Source organism: Pavona decussata, unplaced genomic scaffold, assembly GCF_977016875.1.
Source record: "Pavona decussata unplaced genomic scaffold, jaPavDecu1.1 SCAFFOLD_128, whole genome shotgun sequence".
NCBI lineage: Eukaryota > Metazoa > Cnidaria > Anthozoa > Scleractinia > Agariciidae > Pavona > Pavona decussata.
This window is the reverse complement of record NW_028145542.1, coordinates 1052456-1079650: the sequence shown is the minus strand read 5'-3', so window position 1 is coordinate 1079650 and position 27195 is coordinate 1052456. Positions and strand designations below refer to the sequence as shown.

The following is a 27195-nucleotide window of genomic DNA, read 5'->3' as shown; positions in this document are numbered from 1 at the left end:
ACCCTTCCAAATTAAGAGCGGGTCAGTTAAGAATTTCGCAAGTTTTTTTTTTTTTTTTTTTTTTTTTTTTTCGAAAAAGGAAGACATATCGGTCAATGCGCTTCAGATGACGGTCAAATCCGCCCGCTATCGTCGCCTTCGTTCTTAATCAAATCTTTGTCTTAAGCATAACGTTTTAGCCTCAGTCGTCCAATGGGTTGTCGTGTAATATGTTGATTTTGTCTTTCATTTTCGTTTTGCTGCTGATTGGACTCGCAGTCTTTCTTTGAATTTTTTTACGAAACACACTGTCGTCGGCATAGACCTTCAGAAGGCAATTGTCCTCCTCATAGACGCCTTAGGAATAGCTGTCAATTTTTCCTTACATTTTAGGCAGATTTGATCTTCAGCAATTCGCTTTCTGTATACTTCAATTTTAATTCTTCGAGTACATCTTTTGTTTTTGCGTCTATTTGCTAAAGGCTATGGAAGTTGCTTTGGTGGGCTTCATAGCTCACCAAAGCAATGCTGTCAAAATCAGCCTTCTCCTAAGCTAGACATCGCGGCAACCGCAATATCAAAAATGTTCACCAGGCCTAATAAGGCAACATAATCACCTCACTCGCGGGTAATGGTCATCCGTCGAAGTTACATCTCCCACTCACTATGATTCGCGAATTTTCTAAAGTGAATACGTTCGGGATGGGAGTGACTGGGTTACTTAAGGAAAGGCTTACTACATCAGTGCGAAATTGTCGTACTCTCTGAGGAGGCTTTCCAATACAAGTAAGTTGGTCTCTTCCAGTAAACTATTTTTGAGTTGCTCTATCAAAATTTATCTCGTATTGTTCGCCCTATTTGAAAAATGACGAATTTCGTTCAATTCGTGCACATTTTAGGCGTTGTAATGGTATCAGTAAATTATGTACAAAGTATGTTCCAGTTTATAAGTAAATTGTTCTGTTTCACTGTGCACTGAGCTGCTACATTATAATTTTAAAGTTGGGCAGGGCCGCACATAGCGCGGGGGCAGAGGGGGCAGCTGCCCCCGCCAGGAAAACTCAATTCCGTTTCTAACATCAGACTGATCACAAGAAAATCGACTAATTGACTAAAAAAATATTCCTTCAATGTGAATTCCAAATAATTATTTTGGAAAATCTTTTGAGGTACCGGTTTTCTTATGAAAATAATGATTTTTTTCAGTTTGGGCTGCCTATGGTTTAGAATTTGGTCTGTAAATAAAGACTGACAAGCATACGCCACTTACTGGTGCGTGTTTTAGCCCTTTTAAATCTAGCTTATACAAGTATTTTTTTTCCGAGATCAATTGGTTTTAAAAGCCTGCGCTGCTCGCAAGTATTTGTAGCGGGTTTGGATTTAACCTTCTCAAACTCATTAATAATTCAAAAGCCAAAGACAAAGGAAATCATGCACCGTGACGTGTTTGGAAATCTGATGAAAAACTCCTTGTTTTTGCATCCTTAATTTCTCCTTCAAAATCAGTTTGTTTGAGAAGTTATATCAAACACTCGTCACAGTGTTTCATCACAATATCAAAAACCTCGAAGTTCGTCAAAAATACTCCGCTACGCGTCGTATTTTCAACTCTCTTCTCGGTGTTAGATATGTGATGAAACACTGTGTCTCGTGTTTGATGTAATATATCAAACACGAGACACAGTGTTTCATCACATATCAAACACCGAGAAGAGAGTTGAAAATACGACGCGTAGCGGAGTATTTTTGACGAACTTCGAGGTTTTTGATATTGTGATGGAACACTCTGGCGAGTGTTTGATATAACTTCTCAAACAAACTGATTTTGAAGGGGCAATTAAGGATGCAAAAACAAGGACTTTTCAGAGTTTTTCATCAGATATCCAAACACGTCACGGTGCATGATTTCCTTTGTCTTTGGCTTTTGAATTATTAATGAGTTTGAGAAATATTACATCATATGTTCATCATCCGACAGGTCATTTGCGCATAATGATTTTTGAGTTTCCTCTTTTGAATTCTCTTCGTTTTGAATATGACCTCTTATTCTGAGTGTTCAACGACGGTGTTTTTATGCCACATAGGACATTTCAGGTGGGTTTGGCTTGAATCTTTTTAGTGCTTGATAGTTTTAACTGCCTTTCTTTTTGAGATTTGGCAATATTAGGACAGAAATTAATCACTGCTTGTATCATGCAATGAGCTTCATTCTGTAATTGTTGCAATGCCGGGCCCGGCTAGTGTTTGTCACAAGGAGTTGTATTTCTTGGCACGGCTATTTGGATTTTTGGTTCTCTAGTAATCGTTGTAGATAGTGCGTTTGAATTGTGGAAGCTCAGTGATTTTCTCCCTTTGTTTACAGCAGTGCATCGACTGTGTTTTAAAATGAGAGACAATATTTGCTTCAAGCAAGACAGGATCAAGATCCTCTCTTGCTTCAAGCTAAACAAGACGTTAACTCCATAAAAAGCCATGACAATTTAAAACTAAAAGTATCGGTGTGTTTTTTTTTTCTCTAAACGTCGTAGAGGCAACTTTCTGTGTAGGAGTGAAAACAAAATTAATGTCCAACTAGAAACCCTATCTGCATATGGTAGGCCCCTGTGAGGGGTGTGCGGAGTTTTCCCCCACAGACAAAAAATCCTAGGTACGGCCCTGTTGTGACATTTGCGTGCAAATAGTTTAATATAACGACTGGTGTTATTAAAAAAAAATGAATTCTATAAAATTGAAATCCATTGTCCAAATTTGAGTCCATTCCATTCTATATTTATGGTGAGGCGATCAAGGATCATTTGCGGTCCAATCTGGGGATCATTTCCCGTCCGGGGATCATTTGCGGTTTAAGTTGGGGATCATTTTCGGTCCGGGAAACATTTGCGGGCCTGTACAGCACTCGTAAGACCGATTTACACGGTACGACTTCGTCGCACGCGACAAGCTTACGAAGCTGAATTCAAAAGCTTTAAAATAAAAATAAAGATAATTCGAATTATCTTTCAGCGTCTATTTTATAACTTTTGAATTCACATTTATTAACTACGCTGCGCAGTATTACATTTTTTATCACACAAGCTTACGAAGCTTTTCGACAGGCCTACGACACGCATTGTTTCGTGTAAATCAAACCTACAACTCGCTTACGACTGTTGCTCCAAAATATATACCCAAAAATTTCACCAAACACCCCACAACATAGATTCACGGGATGAGCATAGAGTTTTTGGATTGCTTGAGACGTGAACGAGATATTTCCATTAAAGACATGTCAAGTGCGGAAAAACGCCGTTGAGATTAAGTCCCAAAATTCTCAAAAGGCAAATTCATCAAAAAAGTAGGAAGGGGTGGGATTAGAGGTAAGGGCAGGAAGTAGATTTAGACCACCCCACCCCACATATCACACCCCTCCCCCCATCCGCTCACCTCTCGTCTATCTATCTGAAACGTCTCCAGCATGAAATTAACCTATTTCGGTGTCCATGAAAAAAAAACCCGGTCTATTTGAGGTTAAGAAGAGACCGTGTGATAAAAATGACGTCATAACACGTCAGTATAATATTTTCATGTTATTCTCACTCGTGGTCACTCATAGTCAGTGGTACTCACTCGTGGTCACTCGTGTTCACTCGTAGTCACTCGAGGTCACTCGTGGTTATTCGTGGTCATTTGTGGTCATTCGTGGTCACTCCTGGTCACTTGTGTGTCCTTTTCGACAAGATCATCCATAAAACGTGGGAGTCATGAGCATTGCTTTCCTAGCTTAGATGCCTGGAGATTTAGAAATTTGAAAGAGACCAAGCGGCGATCAAAACTGTAAAAATTAACGAGTCTGCCACTCGGCGCTACGACAAGAAGATCAAATTGACAGACCTGAGCCATGAAAGAGAACGCAGCAGAGCTCTTGGAGCAATTTTTGTTCTAGAGATAAGAGACATCAGAAAAGAAACAGATCCTTTTGCTTTGAAAATGCCATAATTCATTGGAATTTAAGCTCATTGTCATTTACCGTGGCCGCTTTCACACTCAAGAAAGTCTTTTAAGTAAATTTCTCTTCATCGGCTAATTGTCGCTTACCCTCAAGAAAAAAGTTGTATTCGCTGTATCATGGTACATGTTCACCACAAAAAAAATATTATACGTGGTTCTTGAACAGTGTCAGAAGCTTCTTAAACTCAAACAAAAAGAAATAAAGAACACCATCCAACCTTACATGTTCATTCACAAAAGTAAAATTTTAATCTATGCGCGCCGAACCCATTTAGTGCCGTGCTGTCATGCTTACATGACAATTTCAAGGACTTGTTGTGATGTTTGGTATGGTTGTCACGCTGCTTGAGTGGTGTGACGGAAGTTGAGGAGCTAGTGCATCCGTCTCCGCCGGAAATACCCACGCAAAGCCCACCGACAATAGTCATAAACGAACAAGACATCGTTGTTCTGTTACCCAACAATTAACTCTGGTTTTAAATGTATTGTTTCAGAGAAATGGAGAACTAGATTTGCTTATTTAGAGAACGATGCAATATTTGCTTTTCGTTATCGAAGGATGCTAAAGCCTCTTATCATTAATACCATTAATTCTAATTCTTCCAGGATGTATTGTCTATTTCTTCACCAAGTTGACCTGGAAATCTGGCGCATCGTTAAGTAAGATATTTTAAAATATGACTAAATCAAGTGAGGTAAACATCTGTTTGTTATTTTGGCAAAGTCGCTCGTACGTGACACAGATTAGGGAGCGAGTGAGATTTAATTTTATCTCGTGGTTATTTTGGTGTTTGTTGGTTTGTTGTACCCGTGTAGACAATATTTCACCCATTCTCAGCTAACAGGGACCATTAGCAGTTTGAAAAGTCGAAAAAAAAGTATTTCCGATCCACTTTTCACTAGAATTTTTGAATTGGTTATTATTTAAATTTTCGTTTCCTAAATTTGGACAAGAAACGTCCAAGCGGTTTTTGAATTATAGGAAAAAATGTTCGACCCCCACTTTGACAAAAAAATACATGTTTTTTTTCTAGGACTGCTAAAAGAAAAGTAACGGAGACAGTGAACAGATGCCTTTAAAAATTTCGTTGTTATCATTTTTAGATAACATAGATACAAGAAAAGTAGTTTTATTTTGTCATTTGGGCTTAAGTGAAATATGACAGGTATAATTTCCCTACAATTCTACAACCAAATTCCTATTTTTATCCGTAAGAAGTTTAATTATTTTTATTTTATTTCTTATTTCTTTACTTCTGCGAAGTTTGAGCCCACAGTCCCAGTAATATAAACGTTATAAAGTGACGATTTTAGTAACAGACTATTTGATTGGTAAGCTTTGCTCGAACAATACCGGAAAGTGCCTGAAACATGGTAACGTAATTTACATACCGAACAGTAACGTAGTTTACACTGTCACAATATTGCTCGATTTTACTTTCTTGTAACATCTATCCATTGATTACCCTGCAGGATCACAGTTTTAGCTCAATTTATGATCCGAGCTATCATTTTTTAATAAAAATGTGAACTTTTGCTGTCCATTTTAGATCAAAACTATTAACTTGAACAAAACATTTAAGTTGTGAAGTTACTGATAACTTAAGCATAACAATTTTGCCAGACAAACGTGCTGTTTCGTTTTTATTGTCACATATACTAATGTAATTTCTGAGAGATTAGTTTTTATCCCTTCTCGTCTATTTTCTAAATATTCAGTTCTCGAAAGTTCAGTTGTGCGCCGATAGTATTTTTGCATTTGTTTGACTTCTTAGTTCCAGATAAGTGCTACCTTCCTTGGACCTTTTTCGCTCTGTCTACGCTTTCTGGATTTTAGGTCTTGTTTATGCCACGTCCGTGAACAATAAATTTTGCATTTTACGTGCGTATAAAGTATTGGAGCGGATCTTGTTGTTGGACTGCCATATTGGACAAGCTTGAGAATGCTAAGAGTGTAAGTGGGAAAAACCCTGTAACTATTTTTCAGAGGCAACATACTGAAAACGAGATCCAAAATCCATAAAAATGCAAGATAGATTAAAGAGTCTCGAATCATGCTTCTACATAAACTTAAAAATCAGTCAACTGGAAAGCGGTTTTCTCTAATTCGTTTGATATAATTGATATTCATTTTCATTGTAAATTACGTTACCGTCGCAATTATTGCCAAATTGGGCAATGTCTCTTGCTTGATTAATTCATACCGCTGTTTCTCGCATAAATAGTGCGGCAATAGCTTACATAGAAGAGAAAAACATTGATTTCCATTTGCGCTTACTTTAAATTTCAGTCAAAACAGTCACTGTCTCGATAGAACCTTTTTCTAGTTGGAGTGATTCCTAAGCGGTCTTAGCATGAGGTCAAAAAGGCTAGGAAAGCCGCTTTGGTTGCGTCATCTCAAGTAATATTACACCCCACGCCTAAACTCACTCTATTTGGTCAAGACATTCCTGTGTAACGCCGTCACACGGTCATCTTATGTCATTCGTACGTTACCGTAACGTAATTTACATTGTCCTTTTTATCTTCTCTAAAGATTATAAAATGACAGTAATAGCAGAACTGCTATATCATTTCTTGAGTTCCTAGTAGGCAAGTTTCTTCCGAACACCAGTTACCGACTTGCTGTATTTTGTACGTAAGATATTACAATAAAACATAGTAACGTAACGTTACGGTGCAAAAAGAAAATAACCCAATCACTGACTAGTTTAATGTTTGTTTCGAAATGTGTCGGGATAGTCAACTAGATGTGCCAGCTATATTGAAGTAAATATAAAAGAGGGGTAAAAAATGCAAAAAGCATACGAGTATTATAAAATAAGCCAGCGAATAACATGCCCTGCAAACATAGTAAGGTAATTTACCTAAAATCGTGGGACACCAACTCTTTATAAAATTTCCAGAAGACAAAAAGGCTGTAAAGCTTACAATTGTTATATTTACAAACTTATGTGTAAGAGTTTAAAATAGGCACGATCTTTAGTGCAATCTTCAAAGCGTGTATTGATAAAAAACTTACTCGAAGTTAAAATTTTTGCCGTGGGACACCCTATTTTTAACTACTTGGGGTAACATAAATATGCACAAAAAAATTTCTCGACAGGTTAATTCAACAAAATTTTTCCGGTTAACTTCTTTGATGTTGAGGATGAAAAGAAAATGTCTTTTTGTGTTAGAGAGGGCGAGGTTTGTTAAAAAAGAAGACATAAAGAGGCGTGACATCAATGGTCCCTGTTGGCTGAGAATGCGGGATTTAACACCAGTGCTCTTTTTTTTTTAATCGCTTAAAGTGTTGGAAATAGTTTAAAGCCTTTTTTATACAAATTTTGGCCGAGGAGTTAATTTATTCTATTACGCCTTGGTATATAGAGTTTTAGATTTCAATGGCGCTGAATTGTAATTTTGTCGAACTTTGATCGGCGGTCGTTTATAAGTTCTGCTAGATCCTAAATATTTGAAACCGTACACCGAAAAATCAATTACTGAACTGCCTTTTGTCAAAGTATGAGAGGAATTGAGAAACTACCGGTCAGCTTTTTTTCTCGCTGAATTTGGATTATTTTAGACTTTTGCGTGATAGACAAAAGTGTGTCTACTTCATCCGAGCTCGGTTCGCTCACAAACGGGCAGAGATGTAAATAAATACTATGTCTTGACTGAGGAAGAATCAATATACCAAATTATACGAAAGATAGATTCATAGCTATATAAATGTCTGAACAGCGAGAAGCTGAAAATTGTAAAATTTCGATTTCTCCTGTGGTGAAATGCGAGCTTCCGGTAAGGTAATCGTTTTTCATGGTTTTCTGTCGTTATATCACAAGCCATAAGCACGGATGGAGACCGTAAGTGTGGGCTCAACGCGTCCCCATGTGTTGTACCAAAAAATCTATTTTTTAGAAAAAAATGCGCCACCCTTCACGTCATAAACCCGCACGGATAGACGCAAATTTGCGTGGGGCTACTACCTGATACGGAAAATGGAAAAGAAAGTTTAGTTCGGTTTTGACAAAAAAACATAATTTTTAAATACTTTAAATGTGAAAATAACATTTTATTACCCTGTACATGTTTAAGTTTCTCCATCTAACCTAACTAAACTACAGCTGTAAACTAAAACATTGGAAACAACTCCAGGAAATTCTCCTGACTGAATTGAAACCCTAGTAGAAAACATTAATCTTTAAAGTATAAACATAAAATATTCTCTGCGATGCTGATATAAGTCTTATATAAACTTAAATTTTATTGGAGAAGTCAGTTTTAACTATTTATTTCAAATTGGTGGTAAATCCTTGAGGAGACGAGTTAAGTCCATCGTCCCAAACGTTTTCACTTCGCACTCACTAGCTGGCATTAATACTCGGCGCTTCCACCAAATTTTGTAAACTGACATCAGTTTTACGAGTGTATGATTTTACGTAATAAATAAAACTTTACTTAGTTTATTGGCAGAAATTAAGTAGTCAAGCTAAAAGCTGTCGAATTGAACATGTTCCTTTCACAGATCTGTGCCAAATTTTTCAACATCGGTCAGAAGTGAATTCCTCGATTACTTCTTTTTGCCGAAATTGAAACTTACTTCTTCTTATGACGGCTGTTGCTTTGCTGCTTTCAAGAGTTATTACACGTAAGACTTGAAATTAATGTTCATTCGTTTATTAGTTATTGATTTCTATAATCATCCAACAGACAAGAAAGCTGTAAACATGTTCTTACCTGTTTTCAAACTCTTTCTTTTTTTCAAGTTTGCGGGATAAATTTCCTCAACATCAAACTAGCAACTTTAACATCAAAATAAGCTGATAATTAGCAAAATGCCTCCGACAGAAATTAAGAACTGAAGAGGTGAAACAAAACTACTAGCAGACAAACGAAAAGTTTTCATGCATGTCCGAGGGAGTGAAAACAAAATGAAAGCTGAAATGAAAGAAGAAATGTTTTACTTTATTTTGAAGTACGTATCTTGACTAAAACCAAGAAACCAATCTAAATGTTTCAACTCGGTGTCGGTCTCAGTCAAATGCATCCTCCACTGTTTTATATCCCGGAATCAGGCTTTGTTTATAGCCAAGAAAGCGGCTGCGGGTTTACGCGGAATGTGAGAAGGTACAATTTTTTAGCGTACTTTTTTTCCTGGTTAGAAAGTCCATCCGTGTAGCCGGTTATTGTTTTCCTTCTTCCTTTCCATGGCCACGTAAATTGATTCCAAGCCGCTTAAAGCTCTTTTTCCAGTTCAACATGAACAAGAAAACAGTGAGACTGACAGAGTTCAATATGGAGGTTGTGAAAACTGCGTAACAACTTTGCAGCATCAGAACTTTCCACAACTGTTTAGACTTTCTCCAATAACAAGTAACTGAACTTTAGACAATTTTCGGGTACCATTTGAACCATATCATACTGGCAAAAGTGACAGAAAGCAGCAGAGAAAAAATTCACTTACGTGTCTGAGTACATATTCATTCAATTGTAGCAACGCACGCAGCCGGCCACCGTTTTGGCGCCTTTTTGACTTTACTTTGAGAGTCATGTGATCGATATGCCGCTTATTCCAACTTCCCCCGTCTTCTTTCAATTGTTACCTTTTCGTTGTGAACCAAGCAAAATTTTAAAATTTGGACGCCGGTTTAAACGGGTAGAAAAATATTTCAATTTCTCCACGCGCGATCCTGGCCATTCACACGCGTGCGCGCACGCGCGTATGCGCGCAAGTTTTTCTAAAAATATATTGTTTTGGTACAACACATGGCACAAGTCAAAATGGCATCTCGTTACGGTCTCCATCTCTGATTATGGCTCCTCGCCTGGTTATATGGAATATTTCAAAATAAATTAACCTTATTTCCTTTACTTACTTACCTAGGCCTTCAAACTAACAAAATATGAGCGAAATCGATTTTTTTGACCGTGAAAACGATTTCTTTGATTTTTACTGGCATTTAGTCTCAATAACTTTAGGCGGATTAAAGATCCACTTTCTGGCTTGCATATTGGCAACTCCCCATAGTGGTTTCAATTGACGGTAAAGCTCCACTCCTTCATCGTCGTTTTCAGCAATGTCAATAGAATCGTCCTTACTTCCTTTTTTTTTATATTTTATCACATTGTAAACCACATATTCTCACCTCCGAAAACAAACAAAAGGTTTTAGTTTTCCAAAATTTTGAGCAGGATTTTTGTCGAAGAACCTTTGGATTTCCCTGTTTGATGTTGTTTATAACTTGTATTTGTCATAGTAGTGAAAAATGTATTTAATATCTTTCTTGTTGACAAATTGTTTGAAATTGACTGCGAAGTAACGAAATTAAATAAATGAAATTTTAATTTTTTAGTTTTGTTTTGAGTTGAACTAGTATCTTGCATCACACATCACATTCCCTATAGTAAGCTTTCCTCGAACTTTCTGATGAGGCGTATACTTCCTCGACGAATCTTTTCTCACGTCTCCAAGCGAATGGTCTGAACGCCATACATATTAAATGATGGGGAGGCCATGTTAGCTGTTGCATCGCAATAAATAGAGAATATTTTCAATCAACTTTTAATTACTCTCGAAATACACCGTACACGGAAAATCTTCAGAAGCGAAGACAATTGGTGTTCCTGCGCTCTTCCTTTTTAAATGGACAGAATTTATCACAATAGGTTGTTCAATAGGAAAGTGGTGCCAGGGTATCGCCTGATTCCAGGGAAAACGCACTTTTCCAGGGACAAACATCCGCATATAATAAGCAATTGATGGCATCAATTTTACTTATATTGGAATAGTATCGGTTATCTGTCATCTGTACGCAATATGAATATCAAAGAAGAATGTATTCGCACAGAAATGGAAAGTTGGTGCTAAATAAATTCATTAATGAATCAATTGTTGTTTTGATAATAATGTTGATTTTTTGGGGAAGCCCACAATGTATCCCATGCGTCGCCCATGTTTTCTTCTTACTCGCTTGCTTCCCCTCTCCTCTTTTGTTTGGAGCATCAGCGGAATAAACTAAAAAACATCAACCCCATAAAATCACACAACACCACACGATGTAATAATAATAATAATAATAATAATAATAATAATAATAATAATAACAACTTTATCTGAATAGCCGAGCACAAGTGCCCTACTAATCGGGGGAGACTAAAAAAAACATAAAGTAAAAATGTAAAATAAAATGTTAGTGAAGTTTATTTGTCTAGCTCGTCATATCACAGGCTATAATCAGAAAATTTACTGATAATTTATGGATTATTTCCCCCGTGGCTTAAGTCAAACAAAGATCAGCGGTCGTTACAACAGCGGGAGTTCAAATAGCGTGCGACCTTTAACAGTTGGTTTTGACAGCCTGTTGTTAAAACAAAGCCAAACTCAGGAGACTCAGCATTTTTCTCAGAAGTTTTTCTCAGGCTTTTAGGCAAGCAACACTGAGTTCTGGAAGGTTGGACCTTTCTCGCCTTTAGGCTATAAAGATTAGGAAACAATTAGCCGCTCCCAAGCACTACAGGCTTTACTTTCCCTTTCCAATACCAATGTCTTTTTCCCTTTATATATGCGAAGTCGAAATGCGAGTTAATATTTGAATTTTCAGTCTTGATAATGCATATAATAGATTTGACCCTTTACCAATTTCCAGTATCAGAAGTATCTCTTTCCTTTTGTTTTTAATTCTTGATTTTTTCTTTCTTTTCTTTTACTATTTCCATTTTCTTTAGTGTTATTTATTTATGTTTCCTTTCACTTCCTTTCATTATATAAAAAAAATTAAACTTTAAACCATTTTTTCGGGTAACAATAACTACAATTTCTTCTCGCAAATAGATGTGCTCTTTTCCCCAAAACATTTTAACAACAACAAAAAACAAAAACTGAGCGCAGCTCATTTTGCGCAAGAGACGTCAGCCACTTCCGTTTGATGGTAGTGACTAGCCGTTCAGGTTTCCATTAGCTATTATACTTGTCAATTAAAACAGTGTTTCTCAAACATTGAATATATACAATGCCTCCATTAGATTTTATAATGTTACGCGGTTTCTTTTCCGAGTGAGTTAGATAATGTCTTAGTTTCTCAGGAAACAACAGATGTTTATTTGCTATAATGACATGGAATGCAGGATAGTGTCATATTCTTTATTATTATGAGTCAACTATAGAATGCGATTAAGAAAACTTTATCTTATATCAAGAAATACAAACGAAAGTAAAACCTGACAAGGCTGTGTCGACGAATATAAAACAACGCAAAAGAAACCTTTGAAAAATGAGGACTTTTTCAGCAGTTGTGAGAATCGTGAGTACATATCGAAGTGTTGAGATTATTTTTAGCTTCTTTATTTTCTTTTTATTCCATTTTTCGGTGTTAAACCTTTCGCTGCAGCTCTTGCCCAGCGATCTATTTTACTGCTAAGGTGATTACCATAAAATGAAAGTAATATTTGATTCCAGTATTTGCATTTAAAAATGACTCCGTTTGATCAATTCTGGCAAGGTCGTGTGGTAACAGAAATAACTTCAATGAAATGTAGTCGAGGAAAATGTTATGGTATGAAGCATGAGCATCAATTAAAGATAACATTTAGCACATTATTAATCAGTATTGACCTAAAACGTTTCTTGCAAGCGTGTTCTCAGTATCATTATTTTAATTCCCCAACTGGTGGGCAAGATAGTATTTCAGGGAATGACTCATTTTTCTGTCGCCGTTTTTTTTTTAAATTGAAACATAAATAGAATAACAGCTAAGTAAAAATACCAAGATAATAAAAATTGGTCATGGTGCTCGTTTAGGAGAAAACAATTTATTTATTGGCTAGGCCTAGCTTCAAGGAACACATCATGTTTTCAGCGTGCGTACGCGTGCCAGACGCGTGTTAATGACGCAAACATTTATGCGCAGAAAGAATGCATATCCAGCAAAATCACCTAAAATTTATTTTGTGGGCTCAATAACACTAGGCAACACCTGTGTGGTTCTGGTTCCCGATGTTCACAACACGTTTAATTTAATCCACTCACGATAATTTATCATACCGTCTTGTTATCATTTTCATACACTCTCCACTGATTTATATACCAATTTCAGGTCACGCAGGATGACCTTACAAAAATTTGGTACCCGTAATAACAATAACAACAATGAGGACTCTAAATTTTATCTCAACAATCAAAGGAGGAGGAAACTGGAGTGTCTAAATTGATCCCGAGACGAGGAATCAAAGCGTTCTATGGCTACGAAATAGAGTCGATAGCCTAAAGCATAAAACATCAATAAGGCATCACTTTATTGACCTCGAGGCCTGGGACCAAATTGACATGATCTTTCCAGTAAAGAAATTTGGCTGAGCAGGACTAAGTACTGATTTTTGATAAACGAACATGAAGACCATGTTATGGCGAACGCGCGTTTGTGTAGGGTCGCAAACAATTTGGTCATTCGACGTCGAATCATCATAGGAAAAGTTTCACTCGCTTTTATACCTGACTTTTTGTCATTAAGATGAATCACGGATGAGATATCTTTTGCGAGCCATACATTAGCAAATACTACGAGTGACGGCTAGCACGCTGACTTTGGAGCCGATTATCTGACATACTTCACAGCGGCCAGACCTGCTCTTGTATTGCACTAGAAATTGACGCTAGAGCCAGGTAGTAAGGCTTCCTCCATCCCACTTGACACGTGTCTTCTTATTGTTTCATTGATTTACAATGTAGAATTTCCTTTCTTTACAGCAACTCACTGGGAAAAAAACAATTAACTGTGGAGGTTCTGGTGATCCAATTTTTTGTTTTGCTCGAGTTAAGATGTTACTATCATACACCCTACAATATATTTTTTTCTTGTTCAATTCTCTTCCTTATCGTGAAAAGTTGAGAGGCGATGTTAATTTACAACACTTTGCTCTTCAACTTTGCGGTTGAGGAAATTTCTACAAAAACCAACAGCCAGACAGTAATCGGCCAAAAAACACCTTCAAAACGGTAACGCGGTTGACACCACACCTTCAAGAAAATCCCCCAAAAACGCGTCTCACCAAAACTAACTTTGCACACGAAAATTAAAATCTTCACGAAAATTCAAAATGTTTCTAAGCGCGCGAGCGCTCTAGTTCGCTTACGGTCTTCTTAGTATTCCCCCTTACCGCTCTGGAAGGTAGTCCTTGTGTGGCTCTAAATAGCTGATTAGCTATTAATTTCAATGGGAATCTGTTTGTTAATTGGTCTTACGACGGTCTTCACTCCGCACGCAACTTTAGCTGCACGGGTGTGGCCATCACTTACCAATTCGCCCTAATGGCCAACGTCCTCTTGGAGCATCTGGCTGAATCACAAGAACTACATCTCCAAATTTTAGGTCTCGAAATGCGAAAGTCCATTTCGGTCGGCTGTTGAGGGTAGGAACACATTCTTTGAGCCAGCTCCACCAAACTTTTGAAATAATGCCCTGAACCTTTCACCATCTTTGACGCAAGTTAAAAGTAGTGGTTTCAACAGACTCTGGGGCAAATTTTCCTCCCATTTGGCCATGCAAGAAATGGTAAGGGGTCAATGGAACATCCTCTCGCCGATCTAAACTCTGATAAGCCAACGGACGGGAATTAAGTAATGACTCCAACCCTGGTAACATCGTGATCAGCTCCTCATCAATCACATCTCGGTTTTCTACAACGGCATAAATGGATTTCTAATCTGTTTACACTATTACTTCGTGGGCTTCTCCAAAATGTGGAGCAGCTGATGGATTGAATCTCCATGTTTCTCCAAGTTCAACTGTCTTGCTCTGAACCTTTTGCTGGTCTAACTGGCCGATTAGTTCCTTAAATTCGCCCACTTAACCTACGAAATTCGTGCCTCTGTCGCGTTTCGCTTCCTTAGAAACTCCACGCCGACTGGTGACGGCATCGCTATGACATTCGCATCGGATATAGACAGCCGCACCATAAGCTTGTAGAGAGGCATCAACAAATATCACGATGCGCTTCGAATTCGCAGAGATCGGGGAATCTTCACCTCTCTCAGACTTTTAAAGTGCTAATGGCACGAACTTTTTTTTTTCTGTTTCTTGTAGTTCAACATCTCTAAAAAAACAACTACAGAGATTAAAAGCGCTGAAAATTTCCGGAAATCTGGGTTTTTTAGTCCAAAATCCCGCTAGTTTACACTGATATTTGTACCGCGAAGATCCCTCTGTTAACGCAAAAATCTCGCTTAAGAGTAGTATCATGCTTTCTTTTGCTCTAGGTGAAAATGTAAACAATGCCGCGACGACACATTGGTAGACGCTCTAGAATTCCGCTGTTGCCACGAAGTAACTAGATGTCATTTTAGCCACTGTTGGCTGTTATACTGCTACGCGATTTCTTTGCCGAGTGAGTCATATATTGTGTGTTTGGTTCTCAGAAAAACAGACGTTTATTTGCCATAAGTGAACGGAAACGAAAATTGCGCCATAATTATCTTTATTAGATAGTTATTAATTACAAAGTAACTAAAAAATGCGAGTATCTTATCTCCAGAAGAGCTAACGAAAAGAAAAATAACAAGGCTGTGTCAAAGAAAACGGAGAAATGCATTAAAATCCATTGCAAAAGAAGGAGGCTTTTTTAAGCAGTTGTGAGAATCTCGGTACTTTGCTTTAAATATCGAACCAGATGAGGAAATTCTGGCTCCTTTATCTTTATTTCATTCTTTCTTTGTTGCTAAACTTTGGGCTGCAGCCTTTGCCCATCGATCTATTTTACCCTTAATGGGATTTCATTGAAATAGAAATACTAATTTATTCCAATATTTGCTCTTAAATATGAATTTATTTAATACGTTCTTCCCAGATATTGAAGTAGCAGAAATTATATAGATAAAATAGAGTTTAGGAAAACGTTATTCATAGAATGTATGAAGCATAAGCGGCAATGCAAGATAACGTCCTTGGTAAGGTAGCACAATATCCATCAGTATTAACTCAAAACGTTTTTTGCGTGCGTCTTTTTGGTATTATTATTTTATGTTTTACCAAGAAAATTAACGATAGTAAAACTGCATGACGTTTCGACGACTTCATATCGTCATTGTCAAATGAGTAAAATGGAAATAACGGAAAGGCATATTTATAGGTATTGAAAGTGAGAAAATAAATTAGCATAAAAGCATTTTGGTAAAGAGTTTCGCGCGAATGGAATCCGCTTGCGTGTTCAGTTTCGGTCTTTTGTTCTTGATCCACAGCATTTCATAGACCAAACATTCAAATTTGATATTATTTTATGTCCAAGAATGGTGGGCGAGCTCGTATTTCTGGCAACGACCTCTATTTCTTCAAAATACCTCAAGAAATTTCAAAAATTCAACAATAAATCATAAATTTACCTAACCTTTTTCAGGAATACCTGATAGTCTGTGGCATATCTCCACATCATGGATCAACACAGAAAGTCGTAACGATTTAGAGGAGACGGTGGATTAAAAATGATATCGAATCCCTTAATTTCGCTTTGAAAGCCAAATGGGTGCAGAAGTACCTTGATGACAACAACCAAAAAAAAAAAAAAATGGAAACTTTTGTTGATTATTTTACTAAGAAACGTGGCAGCAAATTACTTCTGACTGGTAACTTAACCGAGCTGATGTAGCTGGTTTCAGTATTCAAGATATTTTCACTAAAGAGGTAATTGAAATTTGGTCAAATCTAAATTACGAAGAAAAGCCAACATACATTGGAAATTCACCGATTTGGTACTATTCCCTTATAAGGATTGCTAATCAACCTGTCTTTTATCGAAATTGGTCCCGTGCGGGAGTCAATCAGGTCAAAGACATTTTAGATCATACGTACGATTTTTATTTTAAATTATGAGGACTTTAACTCTCGCTTTAAAGTTAAGACCACTTTTTTGACGTACTACGGTGTTGTGTCTGCCATGGCAAAATTGAAAAAGTCTTTTCAGGATCAGGTTATGAAAAATTCCAAAAACCAACCGACTTGTGGCCAAAAACTACTATCATCTTTAAACTTTTGCAAAGAAGCCTAAAAATTAATCGTTAAAGGAATCACTTCAATACCAGCTAAAAGCCAGAGAAAATGGATAACTGACTGCGGAATTTACGAAAATTCGATAAAATGGGATGAGTCATATATTCTGCCCTTTTATTGCACTAGAGAAACTAAACTTTTAACTTTCCAATTTAAACTCCTTCACAGAAGAATTGCAACGTAAAATTACCTCTATAAAATAGGTATTTCGTTAACGGACGCCTGTACCTTCTGTGAACAAAACACAGAAACCCTGATCCATCTGTTCTTGGAATGTGGTTTTGTTTAAAATTTTTGGCAAAACGTACAATACTGGTTGATACAGCATCTGGTTAAGCCTCAAGACTTTTCTTTCACCCTACCTACCTGTCAAGGTTTGGTCGATAATACTGAGGATATACTTTTACATCATGCACTCCTAATTGGCAGATATCATATTTACTGAATTACTCATCCAAAATTAAGAAACCCTGCCGAATTTACATACTTTTTCGCAAACCTTCTTAAAGTGCCAAGAAATAGAAAAAAAAAAAGTTCTGCTTACAAAACGAACGCTGTTAAGAAATACAACTTAAAATGGAACTGTTTTAAATGAACTATGTCGTCAATTTGCTTTTTTTTTTTGGATAGTCCCCTGATCGCTACTGAATCTTTGAGTTTTGTTTTTTAACTCCACTCTTGTTCCAAGACTTCTGTGTTAGGAGTGCGGCCTCTCTCTTCTTTGCCCTTTCTTTTTCGTGTCCTTTATTTCTTTTTGTTTACCTTTTCGTCCTTACTTTTAATTGATACGCGTACAAATCGTAAGTAAGTCGTAAGTAGTCGTTGTGCTGTATATGAACCCTTAAAAATGGACTGTAAGTAGCACAAATATTCTTTTTATAAATAGTAGAAGCATCGTATTGTACTGTAGCGTAGGTATTGTACTGCAAATAGTATATGTAGTATAAGTTCACTTGAAGACATAGTGTTATTCCTGTATGTAGTGTGGACATTGTAAGTACTTTTAGCTTTCTAAGTATAGTAAGTATTGTTAACAATGTAGATATAGTTACTGTGGTTAGTATTGTGAGTATTGTAAGTAATGTTAGTAGTGTTCAGTATTGTAAATGACGTGTCATGTAAAGGCAATAAAAATTGTTAAAAAAAATGAATTTAGAGGAAAGCTTCATATTCTAAATCGGCACTCTAAATCCTCATGGAATCAAACAATGATTTTCCCTCTTGTACCACCCTTGTAGCACAACTGCCCGCTATACTGAACCAACACAACTCACAATTCCTGGATAGCTAACATCCAAAACATCACTTCTTGGATCTCTTTAATTATCTTGCCAGATAATGCTTTGCATTCCCCCGCCGAAGTTGCACAACAGTTTCTTTAACAACTAACCCCTTTATTTACTTCCAATAACTATTGAATTTACAGCTGACTTGGGTTCCTGGAAAAGTAAACACTGAAGTGGCTATAAAATATGGGGTAGTTCAGATAAGCTATAAAATTTTGAATAACATATATAAATTACAACTTTACGAGTAACGAGAAGCGACGGCAAATGGTGTTCCTCCGCTATTCTTTTATATATCATGACATTAAATGATGAGATTTCTTTATGATGGCCAACTGAATAGGAAAATGGTACCAGGATATTGCTAATTCAAAGAAAGAAGCACTCTTAAGGCCGATTTACACGGTACGACTTCGTCGCACGCGACAAGCTTACGACGGGCCTACGACACGAATTGTTTCGTGTAAATCAAACCTACAACTCGCTTACGACTGTTGTGTTTGTCGCAAATAAAATGTCACAGGAAGTTTAAAACATGTCTCAAAATCCTACGACAATCGTAGGTATAGGCAATGTTGAATGACGAGTGTTGTGTGCGACTTTTTGCATGACGCGAGCAGCGCGCGCTATAGAAATCGCATGCGACAGTGGTAAGCAAAAGTTGTGCCGCCTAAATCGGCCTTTAGCTTCCACAGATAATTAGCCGCATACAATAGACGTCTATGTGTGTGTGTGTGATTTGGGAAGCAGAAGTCATATAATGTTTAAAACACGAGCAGCAGTGTTTTATCGGGTGCGCCTCGTAGTTTTAGACCCGATAAAGAACATGCTGCAAGTTTTTTGAACGGCTTCAAGAACATTCCTGGAATAGCGTGTGTCAAGAGAGGTCATAACAATGATGCTTTTGTGAACGTTGGAAATAAGCATACTAGAAAAACATTTAAAACGTTTTATCGGGTTTTAAAACCAGCCACGTGATGTTTTATCGAGCATTTAATAGGTCAATTAGGCTTACGAATTATTAATGGGTTTTTGAAAGCTAGGTGAGTAGCCAGGGTTTGATTATCGTTTTCTTATCCGACTTTTATTGGCTGTTGCAGCTTCCTTGCAAGTTTGTTACGGTTTTAAAATAGACCTTGCACACTGTGTTTTATTGATTGATTGATTCTTCTCCCTCCTCTTTCCTGTCAATACACGCAATTTAAAAATTCAAACGATTTTTCCGATAACAATTACTGTTGTTTCTCGCAATTAGCTGTTCTATGTTTGCTCATTAGGGCTCCCATAACAAAAGAGGTAAACGACAGTAGGACTCGTCAGCCACTTTAGGAGACTTTTGGCTATATAAACAGGAAGTGACTTTTACTTTTTTACAGGAAACAATACCTTTCCTGGAAGTAAACAAGAAACACGCTTCGTATGATTAAATGCGACTTTCATCATAATAATATTAGCGCAAGAGATTTTCGGCTAAATAACAAGTGAATCAAAATGCTCATATTTGCTTCCCACACCTCCCTTGCTAAATTCTACATCGTACGTAATACTGACGCTAGTAAAGTATCAGTACTAACTACTAAAATATAATAAAAATTGAGCTATCAGAAAGACCAAGGGGACTGGAATTGCATCAGATCGATAAATATAGATCCGTACAAGAGCCGGAAAATAACCTCGCTCCTATGAACTGAAAGTCCCTATGTGAGAAGCTCATTTGAGTTGTTTGAATCAATGCAAAATGGTGCTTTCTCTCATTCTTTCTTTATTGGCAATTGTCTGCAATTAGTTATATGTTTGGTCTTTCTTTCTTTCTTTCTTTCTTTCTTTCTTTCTTTCTTTCTTTCTTTCTTTCTTTCTTTCTTTCTTTCTTTCTTTCGTTCGTTCTTTCTTTCTTTCTTTCTTTCTTTCTTTCTTTCTTTCTTTCTTTCTTTCTTTCTTTCTTTCTTTCTTTCTTTCTTTCTTTCTTTCTTTCTATTTGTCTTTCTTTCCTTTGTACCCAAACAAGTTATGGGAAAGAGTTATGACACCAGCTGCTATAGAAGCTTATAAACACGATAATGTTAAGTATATGACACTAAACATCGAGGTCATCATACGTCCCAAAATATTTTCTTTTAGAGCAATAAATAGGCTGTTTTCAAACCTCTTTTTTCCATTGTGATTGTCAATGTCGTATGTTTTCATCGAACTGCCGGTATCTCGGTTTATAATGGCGAGTGCAATATGGCGAGAGCACCAAAACCAACGAGGGGCTGGCAGGAAGGGGAGAAAAAGACGTCTCATTCCTTCTCTCCCCGACGCTAAAGAAACTGACGAGGGCTCCCAGGTTGCGCTCGCTATTAAAAACTTGCATTGCGGCAGTTTCGATCGAAATGGGCTATCTCAACAAGCACACAAGGAAAGAAAAAAAAAAGGGATTGCAAAGAGTCTAATTAGTAAATGAGAATATGACGTGAATGAACGCAATATTTTTGCCATGTTCTCTAGCAAGCAGCCTTCTACGATCCGCAATCAATTGAATTTTAAGAATGTTTCAAAAACCTCGAAAAGCACGAAACTTTTATTGTGTTTTTAAATAACATTCACAATGAAATTTCTGAGATCTTAACCAGTCAAAATTAGATGGAATGAATTACCGTAAACATTAACAAGTCAGACTGAATATTGTACTTGAAATTGTTTTTAAGATGATTTTTGAACAAACCGCATGGTATATTTAAAGTATGATAATTATCAGCCTCCGAGCGAGTTCTTCGGTCTTCATTAATATATGAGAGACAACTTATTATTGTATTACTTTCGGTATAACGCATTACCATAATCTGAGGCATTGTGTTGCCAAAACACATCAGCCTCACAAACAAAATTGATTAAAAGAAATATAGCTTTGCAGTAATGACCACTCATTAGTTTTCCGCCTAACTCATGATCCAAGCTCTCCTACAAATCACCATACAATTCTCACAGCTGACGGAAAGTTCTGCTGTGGTACAGCCCCAGTATATTCACTATGTTTTAATCAACTAACATGACTGTGAAAACTTTACTGGTCTTATGCGCAAACAAAATTATATCCAACAACTTACAAATATGTCAACCGCGTCAGATTTGCAAATATCTCCTTAGGCAGCTCTAAAATTTTGTTCTCTGACAATTTCCCATGGAGAAAGAAATTGGAACACTTAAATTTACAGTTTTAGCCTTAAAATCATCAAACAATACATCATGAGTATTGTATATTTAAACATGATAGTTTCACCTTTTCTATCAAGAACATTTTTTTGTTGTCGAAGCCAGAAACGGTAGCTTTGCGGAAAAAGAAACTCCGACCCAGCAATTCCAATGGAAGGCATCAAAAAAAATATATATATAAATAAATAAAAAAATAATAAAAAATAAAATTGAAAAGCACTTTCGCACCCCTTCTCCTCCCTTCCCCAAAATGGCGTCCTTTGCGTCAAAATCTTATTTTGGTTTTCGTAATAATGAAATTAACTTATTCAAACGGATAAAATAAATCGATTTGGGAAAGAGAAGAGTAAAATGGCGAGACTTGACTTGGCAAAAATTAAAATGGCCGCGTGAGAGTGTCTCATGTTATTCTAAGCTTTACGCTGCCTGAAGCGGAAAGGCGGCGAACCTGGTGCAATTCACTTATGATTGCTACAAAGCGTCTCATTTTCTTTGGCGTCGAGTTTTGTTATGGAAGGACTTCAAAGTAATAAGCTGAATCTCCTAAACCTTGATCGGTTCGGCTTTGTTGTAACAAACTCCAGTGAATTTCAATTGTTAAAGGTCGCACGACGTCACGCTTCAGTTTCAGTTTATTGTTTTTGCAATAAATTGTACAAATGCAAAAAGTTATGTATTATTATTGAAACACTAATGGCGAGAAAGCCAAAGGGAGGCCACCGGGCTTATAAAGAATGGGCTTTCTCAGTTAAGTAATAAGAACAAGGTATACACATGGGACCAAAATCAATGGCAAAGCAACAGTCATATTGATCATAGTTAGGCAAAAAAAACGGAAATGAAAGTGAAAAGCAGAGGTAAATAAATAAAAGCACTACGCTATTTGAGTTCATTCATTTGTAACGGTCGCTACTCTCCGTTTGATTTAGCCCTATTTTAATTAAAAAAGAAGATTCGGCGAGGGTAACACAAATTGAGGTTTTTTGTCTGATTACTTTTTCTATTTCACCAAATTACCACATTTGAAAGGTTACCCCTACAGCGTAAGTTTTCTAAAGAAGTAGTAACATATGCAATGCGGAACTTCGTAATAACGTGACCCTCGAGTGGCAAGGGACAGAACATAAAATTCTGAATTACAAGGATGGAGCCTGATAGAGGGCTTCCGTAATCGTTTCTTGCAGCTTCGTCGCCTGCTATTTTTAGATTGCGCCATCCTTTTTTTAGTTCATCCTCTCATATCACGCTACCCTATCTTTGAGGAAAAATGCAACTGCTTGTAGTCTTGCTTTTTGTGGTTTGTGAATTTTTCTTTTTACGTCACCATTTTTCTTTGTGGAATCCTAATAAAATATGAACAGTTTTTGCTTTGGACAACACAAGCGGTTTTATGAGCGGCATCTTACGATAACATTTTTAAAAGCAGAAACACTCAATGTGGGCCCCTGTATTCGAAGATCGTTTTGTGGCTTGTTTGGCTCTTATAATTATTGTTAATGACATAGTTGTATAAGCCAATACAGTCTTGTTTGCCCGGATGCTATGGCTAAAAATTTAAGCTGAAAAAAGTTTTAGGAAACAGAATCTTATTCCCTCTATTTACTAGCTGTTGTTGGCTTTACGAAAATTCAACCTGCTTTTTTTTCACATTCTAAACAGCATATCCCCCCCCCCCCCCCCCCGGAAAGAAAAGGTTTTAGTTTTCCGGTGATCAAAATTTTGAGCAGGCATTTTGCCGAAGAACCCTTGGGTTTCCCTGTTTCATGTTGTTTATTACTTGTATTTTTTATAGTAGTGAAAAATTTATTTAATCTCTTTCTTGTTAAAAAATCGTTTGAAATCGATTGCGAAGTATCCAAATTAAATATTTGAATTTTGAGTTTTCAGTTTTGTTTTCAGTTAAACTAGTATCTAACATCACACATTACATTCACTATAGCAAGCTTTCCTCGAACTTTCTGATAAGGAGTATTCATCTTGAACGAATCTTTTCTCCCGTCTCCAAGCAAATGATATGAGCGCCATACATATTAGGTGATGCGGTGAAGGCCATGTTAGTTGTTACCACGAAATTAATAGGGAATATTTTAATTTAATTTTAAATAACTCTCGAAATACACCTTACCACTAAAACTCTTTAGAAGCGACGACAATTGGTGTTCCTGTGCTCTCCCTTTTTAAAGGGAAAGAATTCGTTAGGTTGGTCGATAGGAAAGTGGTGCCAGGGTGTCGCCAGATTCCAGAAAAAAACGAGTTTTTACAAGGACAAGTACCCGCATATAATAAGCGGTTCATGGCATCCATTGTACTTATATTGGAATAGTATCTTTTAATTGTCATCATATAATAATAATGTGAATACGGAAGACGAATGTATGCGCACGGAGAGATGGTGCTAAAAAAAGTTCATTTATTAATCAATTGTCACATTGATAACAATGTTGATTTTTTAAGAAGCCCACGATGTATCCCATGCATCGCCCATGCTTTTTTTATACTCGCTTGCTTATCTTCTCCTCTTTTGTTTGGAGCATCCGCGGGATGAACTAAAAACATCACCCCCATAAAATCACACAACACCGCATTATTTTAGTGATCTTTTTTTTGTCTAGCTCATTATAACACAGGCTTGTATCCGAAACAGTCTGAAAGCCCCCGGCCTTTATATAGGCTTCCTAGCCTTTTACACATTTGATCTTGCAAATAGTTTAGTAGGAACATTGTAGTAGTGGTAGGAATATTGTGTATCATCTTTAATGTATTTATATTGTATTATTTGGTTAATGGCAAAAAAAATGAATTGAATTGAATTGAATTTATGGAGTATTTCCCACATGGTTAAAATCAAACAAAATTCAGCGGTCGTTACAAAAGTATGAGATCAAATAGAGTTTAACCTTTAACAGTTCGTACTTACCACCTGTGGTTAAAACAAAGCAGAACCAATCAACGTTCAGGAGATTCAGCATTTTTCTTAGAGGTTATTCCAGGCTTTTTGGCAAGAAAAAACTGAGTTCTAGAAGGTTGGACCTTTCTTGCCTTTAGGCTATTAAGATAATGAAACAATCAAGCACTCCCAGACACTTCAGCTTTGACCCTCCCTTTCCAATACCGATGTTTTTTCCCCTTTCATAAATACGGAAATCGAATCACGACTTTTTTTTTAATTTTCAGTCTTGATATAGGATCTGATAGATTTAACCCTTTACAAATGTCGAGTAAGTCTTATAATTTTTCAATTCCCATTTTTTCGTTTCTCATTTTATTTTTTATTTTTATTTTTATCTTTATTTATTTAAAATGTCTCCTCTCAGTTCTTTTCATTATACAAAATTTTACACTTTAACCGACTTTTTTTCCAGTAACAATAATAACAATTTCTTCTCGCAATTAGATGTGCTGTTTTTCCCCATTGGGCTGTCAAAGAAAAAATAATAAACGACAGCTCATTTTGTGCAAGGTCCGTCAGCCACTTCGGTAGTTAGTGACTAACCGTTCAGGTGTCCATTGGTTATTATATTGTTAATCGAAACATCGTTGATAAAACATTGCATACACACAATGCCTCTATTAGATATTATTATATATTAATGTTACGCCATTTCTTTGCCTAGAGAGTCAAATAATTTTCAAGTTTCTCGGAAAACAACAGATGTTTATTTCAATAAGTAAATGGAATCCAAGATTTTGTCATGTGTTTGATAATTATAAGTCAAGTATACAATGTGATTAAGAAAACATTATCTCATACCCAGAGATACAAACGAAAGTTACACTAACAAGGCTGTGTTGAAGGAAATGTCGTACGCAACAGAATCCTTTGCAAAATGAGGGTTTTTTTTTCAGCAGTTATGAGAATCGTGCGTATATATCGAATGGTGAATATATCTTCTGCTTCTTTTTCTTCATTTCATTCCTTTTTGGGTGCTAAAACTTGCGATGCAGCCTTGCCAAGTGATCTATTTTACTCTTAAGGTGATTCCCTTAAAATGAAGGTAATATTTGATTCCTCTATTTCCTTTTGAAAACGAGTCTATTTGATCACTCCTTGTCAGGTTGTGTGGTAGCAGAACGCATATAGGCAAAACAGAGTTGACAAAAAAATTACCCATAGAATGTATGAGGCATAAGATAATCTTTTTGGCAGGGAACTATAATATTAATCGGTATTGACCCAAAACACTATTTTAAGTCCACAAATCGTGGGCAAGCTCGATTTCCCGGGTATGCTCATTTTTCTTTCGTCAATTATTTTTCTAACAAAATATAAACATAAAAAGGATAATAGCTAAGTTAAAATACCGAGGTAAATTAAAAGATAGATTAGAAGAAAATAACAATTTAGTTAACTGGACTTACCTTTAATAAACACATCATGTTTTCAGCGTGCGTGCGCCAAAGGCGCGCGATAATGAAGCATAAATTAATTAACTTTAACAATGCGCAATGCTTTACTGTGGATGCACCTTAATTTCGTGGTGTGGTATCAAGCATTTAACTATGATATTAGGCATTGCATGTGCGTTCCAGTCCAGGTATTCACACCATGTTCAATTCAATCCACTTGCGCCGATAACTTATCATACCATCTTCCTACCATTTTTATAAACTCACCATTGTTTTATATAGGTCATGCAAAGTGACCTAAAAAGATTTGGCACAAAAATGTATGGAGTTGTAAGTGGCCCAGAAAAAAATGGGACCAGAGTGGGGAGTAAGAGTGCTAGATTCTACGCAGCTCACCTGGTTAAATGACTATTAGGAAAAAACAAGGAACAAAAGAAAAAGAAGTTTCTCACACTTACAAAGTCCACATCCTTGGTTGGTGTGAAAATATCTCTTTCGGTAGACGTTGAATTTGATTGTTGCTGAGGTCCCTGATCGAAAACGAAAAGAAAGTTTATTTTATGGGAGAAAGAAAATCGGAAGGGTAAGACATGTCATGAATATTAACGAAAACATATTACTAGTTAGTCTCGTTATTGCAATTTAGGGGGATGGGATGAAGCACTTTTGAAAGAAACTTTAATACTATCTCTTGGTAGAAGCCGATGCAGCTGACAATAATTTCAACTCTAAGTGGTAAACTGTTGTTTTCATAAACTATATGTCTGGACTTTGGGACACTAATTTCCCTTTTGCTTATTCCTCTTGAACCCCTGTAAAGACCTTTGCTGACTGCGTGGAAACATTTAAAAATGGCATGAAGTTAACCCTGGAGCGAAGAATACCGACAAATGTAGTGCCAGCCTTGGTTTATCCGACTTGATAATAGGGTCGCGAATGATATCTGGTGCTGGTGCGTATACATTGTTCCTTTTGTTGTTGTTCTTATTAGTTTGTTTTTTTTGTCTGTTTGCTTGTTTTGATTTTATTTCTTTTGTTTTTTATTTTTTAATCAACTTGCGATTACACCAGCCACAGTTCAAAGGCAGAAAAACCACCCTTCTCCCAACCATTAACTTATACACGGGCAGTTCAAATTTCGCTCGTCACTTACGTTCTACAAATAAGAAGAAGATAATAAGTTGGGAAAATGGCATTATGAGATATAATAGGGCCAAGTGGAAACGTATGTGCCTGAAAATGTTGTTATAAGTATGAAAAAAGCACCCCAGAAAACCCAACAGAAGCTCCAAAATATTAGGCATTTTAATGACAGAAATTAAATTATTAAACAAGAAGCTGTTTTCAGCTTATGCTCGGGCCATATTTGGTGCCAGGGTATCGCC

General features: G+C 36.6%; 2 protein-coding genes across 2 annotated transcripts in view; both read right to left on the bottom strand.

Annotated features, from left to right (window-relative positions):
- The window catches only part of LOC146468855 (uncharacterized), a 208312-nt gene extending 181976 nt beyond the window's left edge, over positions 1-26336 (bottom strand). The window contains exon 1 of the mRNA XM_085123888.1: positions 26269-26336. Coding sequence (XP_084980014.1) covers positions 26269-26279 — 11 coding nt within the window. The 5' untranslated portion in view covers positions 26280-26336. The remainder of the gene's footprint in view (positions 1-26268) is intronic.
- Positions 1-27195, bottom strand: part of LOC146468854 (uncharacterized) — a 156985-nt gene that overhangs the window by 125848 nt on the left and 3942 nt on the right. The window lies entirely within an intron of this gene.